Source organism: Salmo salar, chromosome ssa16, assembly GCF_905237065.1.
Source record: "Salmo salar chromosome ssa16, Ssal_v3.1, whole genome shotgun sequence".
Taxonomy (NCBI): Eukaryota; Metazoa; Chordata; class Actinopteri; order Salmoniformes; family Salmonidae; genus Salmo; species Salmo salar.
This window is the reverse complement of record NC_059457.1, coordinates 45285437-45295612: the sequence shown is the minus strand read 5'-3', so window position 1 is coordinate 45295612 and position 10176 is coordinate 45285437. Positions and strand designations below refer to the sequence as shown.

Genomic DNA, 10176 nt, shown 5'->3' with positions numbered 1-10176 from the left:
TTAGTGCTGGGCTGGAACAGAAGCCTGTACTCCCAGCATACCTCCAGGAGAAGGATTGGCCTGCTACAGTTGTATTCAGTTTGTAGCCTACATTGTGTGTGACTTTTAACTGTATTGTTGTGTACAACATGTGATAACATAAGTACACATACAACCCATGGCATACAAGGACGTGCCAGCAGTCTCTTGGGACCTCTTCGTCTGCAGACAGGCTTTCGCAGCTCTCCATATCTCAGGAAAGACAACATCACAAAGCAACAGGCTTCATTTTATTTCAATTACACAACCCTGATTATTATCTATCTGTCTGTCTGTCTTCATAGTTCTCCTCTCTAAGGACTAGAACTGGAGAATCTTTTCATGATGTCATCCCACAACCCGCCCTATTTAACTAGTAAACGTACTCCTTTTTATGACATCTAGAGCAGAAAATAATTTCACCCTCTTCCATTGCTGATATCTACAAATGCATTTAGAGCCTGTGTTTTTAATTTAAAATTATAAATATGCCTAAATCAAGATACCATGCTAATATGAAGAAAGTTAACTGATGATATTTCACTTAGCCAAGTATGTAAAGTTGGCTAGCTAGCTATTTAGCTAGCAGCTCATTAGCCTGCACACAGTGGGCTGCTATAGCTAGCTGGCTAATAATACATCGTTTAACATTTTCAAAATGTACTTACTTACTTACTTGAATAGGTTCATGCCAACGAAGCGGCCAATCTTTTGTTGCGAAGTGTTGTGGAGCGGAGCCATCTCTTCTGGTCGAGACTTTACACACGCTTTGAAAACATTCCATACTTTTCGCGGTGTATTTGAACGTTCTAAAATTCCAATGACATTCAAAATACTGTTGTCACAACATATGATGATTGCTTGTTGATGTTTCAAAGCAAATGCACAAACTTAGTGTCGCAGAGCCTTTAAAAATTAGGTGATAAGATATTTGACAATAATCGACGTTATTGATTTTGCACTCTACAGCAAAGGCATAGGAGCAATGGAAGAGGTAAGGAATTTTGCTTTACACTGATTTAGTTTTGCAAATAGGCTACATTTCTCTTGTAATATCTACACTAAACGGTCCTCGGATGATTAGTTTCTAACTTACCTTGTGTCTGTGTTTTCAGATTTGATAGCCTCATTTTAGTAGGCTAAAATGTATATATTTTTTCCCCATTTATCGAAAAAAAACAATACTTCCTGGGAGGATTATTTAGTTTAACATTTGAGGTGCAGGTACTCCGCTCTGATAAGCTCCTGCCCAAGTCAAGCACTGGTTAATACATATAGTTGATTTAACTGTCACTGGTTACCAGACATTCAAAGCTTACATTTTTATTTTTTGTTACTTTGAAAGCCCACCTGCCATGTCCAAGCAGGTGTTATGCTGGAGGATCTTAGGAAATTAGTCACTTGGGCTCACTCTCATGGCTCCCACTGTCCCCACAAGCTTTGGCACAAGGGAAAACTTAACCCAGGGGTTGGGCATCAGTGCAAAGTTAATTGGAGATGTGAGGTTGGACATGCCTTCGACTGGGCCTTGACATTTGCCACAGAGGTGAAAGTTGAGGAGGAAAAGACAGAGGAGGAGGTGGATGTAGGTCATAGGAGCAAGAGGAGGAGAATACAACGCCTGTCCTCGGATGAGGAAGAGGAAGGGGAGATGGTATATACCCCATTCATTGGGAATATTACTGATGAAAATGGGGTTGAATCCGACGTGAGCCACTGTAGCCTTGTGACCCATGTGTCAAGAGAGGGAGGAGATGCCCCAGTGAGAATGCTGGAAGAGGCCTTGACTTTAAAGTCCAAGCAGCAGAGAACTGTGAAACAACCATACTTTCCTAGGATGATTGTTAAGGAGCACCCCAAAGGCAATATCCACATGGAAGTTAGGGTGGAGCTAGAGCAAACGAACAAGGAGTCAAACCAAGAGGGAAGGGGCATTGAGAAGAGGACAGTTCTAAAGGAGGAAAGCCCAGGCCCAAATGAAAACCTCATTACAGCTCTTGACATCACCCCTCTCCGAAGCTGCCTTTCAGACATTGAGCGGGCCCCAGAAGATGAGGAGTGGGCGACTCCTAAGGGTGGACAGTGTTCCCTCTCCCCTCCTAAACCTAAGCCCCTATTCCAGGGCCAGGTTGAAACCCACAGGCAGGGCTCCTGTAGTGCTCCCGTCTTCCCACCTACACCTGAGAGATCAGGTGTGGCCTCAGGGCACTGTCCCACTAATAAAGGCAAGGTGAAGGCAGCACCCAAGAAACCAGCAGAGAAAAGTGAGTACATCTGCTGCAGTAATGATTAGTACATTATTATGGGGAAGATTTACTAATAGCACCTGCTTTGTACAGAGGTTATGGTAAATATATTTTCATGTGGGTAGGACTTTACATTACAGCACAGAATATAGTGGTTATAACACCAAATCAAATTCTATTTGTCACGTGCCGAATACAACAGGTGTAGACCTTACAGTGAAATTCTTACTTACAAGCACTTAACCAACAATGCTTTAATCCAGTCCTCGAGGGCCTGATTGGTGTCACACTTCTTCTCCATCCCTAGCAAACACAGCTGATTAATCAAATTGCATTCTAAACTGAAGATCATGATTAGGGGATTATTGGAGTCAGGTGTGTTAGCTGGGGCTGGGGCAAAACTGTAACACCAATCTGGCCCTCGAGGACTGGAATTGCCCACCCCTGCTTTAATAAGTTAATTTAAAAAATGTAAGTGAAAAACATAAGTAAAAACATTGAAAATAAAAGTAACAAATAAACAGTAGCAGTAAAATAACAAGCGAGGCTATATACAAGGGGTATCGGTACAGAGTCAATGTGCGGGTGCACCAGTTAATTGAGGTAATATGTACATGACTATGCATAGATTATAAACAGAGAGTAGCAGCAGCGTAAAAGAGTGGTCTGGGTAGCCCTTTGATTAGCTGTTCAGGTGTCTTATGGCTTGGGGGTAGAAGCTGTTAAGAAGCCTTTTGGACCTCGACTTGGCACTCCGGTACCGCTTGCCATGCGGTAGCAGAGAGAACAGTCTATGACTAGGGTGGCTGGAGTCTTTGACAATTTTTAGGGCCTTCCTCTGACACCGCCTGGCATAGAGGTCCTGGATGACAGGAAGCTTGGCCCCAGTGATGTACTGGGCCGTACACACTACCCTCTGTAGTGCCTTGCGGTCAGAGGCTGAGCAGTTGCCATACCAGGCAGTGATGCAACCAGTCAGGATGCTCTCGATGGTGCAGCTGTAGAACCTTTTGAGGATCTGAGGACCCATGCCAAATCTTTTCAGTCTCCTGAGGAGGAATAGGTTTTGTCGTGCCCTGTCTTGACTGTTTTGTTGTGCCCTGTCATGACTGTCTTAGTGTGTTTGGATCATGATAGTTCGTTGGTGATGTGTCACCAAAGAACTTGAAGCTCTCAACCTGTTCCACTACAGTCCCGTCGATGAGAATGGGGGCGTGCTCGGTCCTCCTTTTCCTGTAGTCCACAATCATCTCCTTTGTCTTGATCACGTTGAGGGAGAGGCTGTTGTCCTGGCACCACACGACCAGGTCTCTGACCTCCTCCCTATAGGCTGTCCCATTGTTGTCGGTGATCAGGCCTACCACCGTTGTGTCATTGGCAAACTTGATTATGGTGTTGGATACGTGCCTGGCCATGCAGTCATGAGTGAACAGGGAGTACAGGAGGGGACTGAGCACGCACCCCAGAGGGGCCCCCATGTTGAGGATCAGCGTGGCGGATGTTGTTCCCTACCCTTACCACCTGGGGGCAGCCCGTCAGGAAGTCCAGGATCCAGTTGCAAAGGGAGGTGTTTAGTCCCAGGGTCCTTAGCTTAGTGATGAGCTTTGAGGGCAGTATGGTGTTGAACGCTGAGCTGTAGTCAGTGAATCACTTTCTTACACAGGTGTTCCTTTTGTCCAGGTGGGAAAGGGCAGTGTTGAGTGCAAGAGAGATTGCATCATCTGTGGATCTGTTGGGGCAGTATGCAAATTGGAGTGGGTCTAGGGTTTCTGGGATAATGGTGTTGATGTGAGCCATGACCAGCTTTTCAAAGCATTTCATGGCTACAGACGTGAGTGCTATGGGTCGGTAGTCTTTTAGGCAGGTTACCTTAGTGTTCCTGGGCACAGGGACTATGGTGGTCTGCTTGAAACATGTTGGTATTACAGACTCAGACAGGGACACGTTGAAAATGTCAGTGAAGATACTTGCCTGTTGGTCAGCACATGCTCGGAGTACACGTCCTGGTAATCTGTCTGGCCCTGCGGCCTTGTGAACATTGACCTGTTTAAATGTCTTACTCACACTGGCTACGGAGAGCGTGATCACACAGTCGTCCGGAACAACTGGTGCTCTCTTGCATGTTTCAGTGTTATTTGCCTCTAAGCGAGCATAGAAGTAATTTATCTCGTCTGGTAGGTTTGTATCACTGGGCAGCTCATGGCTGTGCTTCCCTTTGTAGTCTGTAATAGTTTGCAAGCCCTGCCACATCCGACGAGTGTTGGAGCCGGTGTAGTACGATTTAATCTTAGTCCTGTATTGACGCTTTGCCTGCTTGATGGTTCGTCGGAGGGCATAACAGGATTTCTTATAGGCTTCCGGGTTAGAGTCCCACTCCTTGAAAGCGGCAATTCTACCCTTTAGCTCAGTGCGGATGTTGCCTGTAATCCATGGCTTCTGGTTGGGGTATGTACCCACAGTCACTATGGGGACGACGTCATCGATGCTCTTATTGATGAAGCCAGTGACTGATGTGTACTCCTCAATGCCATCGGAAGAATCCCGGAACATATTCCAGTCTGTGCTAGCAAAACAGTCCTGTAGCTTAGCATCTGTTTCATCTGACCATTTTCTTATTGACCGAGTCACTGGTGCTTCCTGCTTTAGTTTTAGCTTGTAAGCAGGAATCAGGAGGATAGAATTATGGTCAGATTTGCCAAATGGATGGCGAGGGAGAGCTTTGTACGCATCTCTGTGTGGAGTAAAGGTGGTCTAGAGTTGTTTTCCCTCTGGTTGCACGTTTAACATGCTGATAGAAATGAGGTAAAACGGATTTAAGTTTCCCTACATTAAAGTCCCCGGCCACTGGGAGCACCGCCTCTGGATGAGCGTTTTCCTGTTTGCTTATGGCCGTATACAGTGCAGTCTTAGTGCCAGCATTGGTCTGCGGTGGCACAGTTGAAGTCGGAAGTTTACATACTCCTTAGCCAAATACATTTAAACTCAGTTTTTCACAATTCCTGACATTTAATCAGAGTAGGTCAGTTAGGATCACCACTTTGTTTTAAGTATGTGAAATGTCAGAATAATAGAAGAGTGATTTATTTTAGCTTTTATTTCTTTCATTACATTCCCAGTGGGTCAGAAGTTTACATACACTCAATTAATATTTGGTAGCATTGCCTTTAAATTGTTTAACTTGGATCAAATGTTTCGGGTAGCCTTCCACAAGCTTCCAACAATAAGTTGGGTGAATTTTGTCCCATTCCTTCTGACAGAGCTGGTGTAACTGAATCAGGTTTGTAGGCCTCCTTGCTCGCACATGCTTTTTCAGTTCTGCCCACAAATTTTCTATAGGATTGAGGTCGGGGCTTTGTGATGGCCACTCCAATACCTTGACTTTGTTGTCCTTAAGCCATTTTGCCACAACTTTGTTGTATGCTAGAGGTCATTGTCCATTTGGAAGACCCATTTGCGACCAAGCTTTAACTTCCTGACTGATGTCTTGAGATGTTGCTTTAATATAGCCACATAATTTTCCTTCCTCGTGATGCCATCTATTTTGTGAAGTGCACCAGTCCCTCCTGCAGCAAAGCACCCCCACAACATGATGCTGCCACCCCGTGCTTCACGGTTGGGATAGTGTTGTTCGACTTGCAAGACTCCCCCTTTTTCCTCCAAACATAACGATGGTCATTATTGCCAAACAGTTCTATTTTTGTTTCATCAGACCAGAGGACATTTCTTCAAAAAGTATGATCTTTGTCCCCATGTGCAGTTGCAAACCATAGTCTGGCTTTTTTATGGCGGTTTTGGAGCAGTGGCTTCTTCCTTGCTGAGCGGCCTTTCAGGTTATGTCGATATAGGTCTCGTTTTACTGTGGATATAGATACATTTGTACCTGTTTCCTCCAGCATCTTCACAGGGTCCTTTGTTGTTGTTCTGGGATTGATTTGCATAGGACGTGTCTCCTTCCTGAGCGGTATGACGGCTGCGTGGTCCCATGGTGTTTATACTTGCGTACTATTGTTTGTAGAGATGAATGTGGTACCTTCAAGCATTTGGAAATTGCTCCCAAGGATGAACCAGACTTGTGGAGGTCTACAATTGTTTTTCTGAGGTCTTGGCTGATTTCTTTTGATTTCTCCATGATGTCAAGCAAAGAGGCACTGAGTTTGAAGGTAGGCCTTTAAATACATCCACAGGTACACCTCCAATTGGCTCAAATTATGTCAATTAGCCCATCAGAAGCTTTTAAAGCCATGACATAATTTTTCTGGAATTTTCCAAGCTATTTAAAGGCACAGTCATGTTAGTGTATGTAAACTTCTGACCCACTGTAATTGTGATACAGTGAAATAATCTGTCTGTAAACAATTGTTGGAAAAAGTACTTGTCATGCACAAAGTAGATGTCCTAACCGACTTGCCAAAACTATAGTTTGTTAACAAGAACGAGTTTTAATGACGCCAACCTACGTGCATGTAAATTTCCGACTTCAACTGTATATAGACAGCTATGAAAAATATAGATGTAAACTCTCTTGGTAAATAGTGTGGTCTACAGCTTATCATGAGATACTCTACCTCAGGTGAGTAAAACCTAGAGAGTTCCTTAGATTTTGTGCACCAGCTGTTAACAAATATGCATAGGCGCCGCCTCTTGTCTTACCAATAGGCTGCTGTTCTATCCTGCCGAAAAAGTAATTCAGCCACGACTCGGTGAAACATAAGATATTACCTTTTTTTATGTCCCGTTGGTAGGATATACATGCTCGTAGTTTGTCTATTTTATTATCTATTGATTGTAAGTTTGCGAATAAGACCGATGGTAAAGGTAGATTACCCTCTCGGCGACGTATCCTTGCAAGGCACCCGGACTGTCGTCCACGATACCTCCGTCTTTTCCTCCTGCGAATGACAGAGATGAGGGCCTTGTCGGGTGTCTGGAGTAAATCCTTCCCGTCCAACTCGTTGAAGAAGAATTCCTCCAGTACGGAGGGAGTAATCGTTGCCCTGATATCAATAAGCTCTTTTTGGTCATAAGACACAGTGGCAGAAACATTATGTACAAAATAAGTTACGAATAACGTGAAAAAACATGCACAATTGGTTGCGGGATTGTAAAACGGCAGCCGTATCCTTCGGCGCCATTATCGATGGTAATAGTATGATTGTCTAAGTTGTAGTTACTCACATTTAAATTACTGTAAGGTTTATTCAATGTAAATGGTGTCTGGGACAAGGTTAGTAGTGTGACTTTTATTTTTCTATGTTTCTTCCAGGGGGACCAAAGAGAGCAGAGGCCAGCCTGGGCAATCTCATGACCTTTGTCATGTGGCTAAACTCTCAAAACCATCCGGGGGCCCGCTGCCCAGGCAGCCTGCCTATCGCCGAGCTGGACAGGTTATTGGTCGCCTTCTTCCAGTATGTGTGGGAGGAGTCCCGCCTGCAGGCCCTGAGCAGCAGCACTCTTACAACATACGCCCGTATGCTGGACCGTGATCTGCAGAACCAGGGCTGCAGCTTCAGTATCCGGAAGTCAGCCGAGTTCACAAACACCATTAGGGAACTGGATAGCTGCTGCCAGCACTTGAAGCAGAGAGAGTGGGACAGAGACATCCTGGTGATCCAAAGCTTGAGGAGAGAAGAGGAGGCTGCACTGAGGCAGGCAGGGGTCCTGTCTAGGGCCACACCGGATGGGCTGCTCAACCTGGTCCTGCTCAACAACCTCAAGGCCTTTGGGAAGTTCCACCTCCAGGGAGTCTGGCCTGGGCGAGTCTCCGACTTCCACACGGCCACGGAGACCCACCCAGGGACGGGCGACGGGGAAAAACTGGAATACCTGGAGTGGAACAATACTAATTTCCCAGAACAGAGCCCCGTACGGATGCACGGCCTGGCCGACGATCCAGAACGCTGCCCCCTGTGGGACTACAAGCTCTATGTATCCAAGCGTGTTGGAAGCCACCTGATCGCCTCTGATGCAATGTACTGTTGCCCACTGAGCCAGTATAGGCCCTGGGATAATTACTGGTTCAGCCGCCATGCCATGCCCAAACCTCGACTGGAAAAGATTATTAAGTCTCTGAGCCACCATATCCTCTCCGTTCGTAATGGGAGGGCAGCAGCCGTATATTAGTCAGCAGGTACTGATAGAAGAACATTGATTGTATTTTAACTGTATACTGTATGTGCATACATGCATTCAAAGTGTGATATCCTAGCATGACGTGTGTTGTTTAATTACACCATTGAATGTTGTATGCTATGTTATGGTTGAAATACTCATAAATGGTATTCCAAAAAAAATCTTATATTCATGATGGTCATTCCTCATGTTTCTAAGTTACTCCAGTCTCCAGCCGCTCTCATAGTCTCCAGCCGCTCTCTCTCGTGTCATATTTACTGTACCTTAACTTACATACTGTAGCCTGCATGAGAGAGTTACAGAAATGAGGAGCGAGAGAGAGAGGATCTCGATCACAGAATTCAATAGAACACAACTCTATGCTTACAATCACAACTCTTACTTGTCCCGAAGATAACCCACGCAATGCCACACTACTACCAGCTAGTGCTTTTTATTTGGCTAGATTGCAGTAGACTTTAGTCTTGAATCTTTAGTCCTGAACATGCACATGAAATGAAACTGATTTATTATTTACTGTATGACTTTCAGGACAGGAGCATATACAATCTAGTACGATACCACAACCTTGTACAACGTTATAAAATGTTTTAAGAATGGCACTTTGAAAATGTTTTGTGAGAAACATTGTGAAGGGTAATTCAAACGTTGGACAAGGGAAACCTTTTTCTCCTAAATCAAAACGTTGAGACAACGTTGGTTCTAATGTAACCAATATGCAACCTTGTAGAATATAACAAAAACACTCTGTCAGCTGGGTACACCTCTAGGAGAGCATAATAGTTTGGTCAATGAGAGAGAGAAACAGGATATGGAAAGGAATTATAACATTACTATTTGAATTTAAAAATGGAACCTTTATTTAACTATGCAAGCCGGTTAAGAACAAATTCTTATTTACAATGATGGCCTACACTGGCCAAATCCGGACGACGCCGGGCCAATTGTGCACCGCCCTATGGGACTCACAATCACGGCCTGTTGTGATACAGCCTAAATTCAAACCAGGGTGTCTGTAGTGATGCCTCTAGCAATGAAATGCAGTGCCTTAGACCACTGCGCCACTCAGGAGAAAAGACTGATTGTAAATTAAAGAAGCCTCCGGTTAATCTATTCCTACACGGAGTTCCTTTCTTATCCCTATTTTTAGTGATATCAGACGGGTTTATAAATATGAAACTGTGGAAACCACTCTGGGGAGCATTAGTGTGCTGATTTTTTTTGTCTTGTAATTGTTCACTCAACCAAGCACCTGTAAAATCTATCCTCCGTGTGTATAGGTCTAGTACTATTTATCTGAAGCAGGGCCTGCGTACCTCCTTGCCCGACCAAATCAAATATTGAAATATTGATCATTTATTTGACCGAGACCCGCGCCGACAGAAAGACCCATCAATCTCAGCTAAAGCATCCGAGCGAGCAAAACAGTTCCCCTCTATCTCAGTATGTATAGACCATGTATCTGATTCTGTCTGGACCAAAAGAGTATGTCATGTCATACTATTTCTGGCGAGACAGTATCAGATACATGGGCTACATATAGAGGGGTCGCTCTTTCGCTCGCTCAAATACTTTCTCAGGTGATATAGCTTCAGCAGATGGGAAGAGGCGAAGCGAGATCGATCACTCTCGCCAAAATCTGTCAAGAATAAGCCCAATGCATTTCTATGGGCATAATATACAGACCTGAACTTGGTGCCTGCCTTCCGGCATTTGGGACAAAGACTCCCATTGTTAGGGCAGAGACGTGATCATCTCGTCATTATATACAGATCTCTGGTTT

General features: G+C 44.6%; 1 protein-coding gene across 2 annotated transcripts; it reads left to right on the top strand.

Annotated features, from left to right (window-relative positions):
• Positions 1-239: 239 nt before the first annotated feature.
• Positions 240-9262, top strand: LOC106574067 (uncharacterized). Of its 2 annotated transcripts, none has more exons than XM_014149605.2 (3): positions 240-1012; positions 1364-2282; positions 7528-8990. In XM_014149605.2, exons 1-3 carry the CDS (start codon positions 1004-1006, stop codon positions 8382-8384), a joined length of 1785 nt encoding a protein of 594 aa, XP_014005080.1. In that variant the 5' UTR covers positions 240-1003; the 3' UTR covers positions 8385-8990. The 2 variants fall into 2 exon arrangements, with proteins under 2 accessions (XP_014005080.1, XP_014005081.1); XM_014149606.2 differs by having other exon boundaries at positions 243-1012; positions 1134-2282; positions 7528-9262.
• Positions 9263-10176: the final 914 nt, after the last annotated feature.

Coding starts and splice junctions, on each gene's coding strand:
- LOC106574067 (XM_014149605.2), top strand. Junction 2,283..7,527: donor CAAGAAACCAGCAGAGAAAA/GTGAGTACATCT, acceptor TGTTTCTTCCAG/GGGGACCAAAGAGAGCAGAG.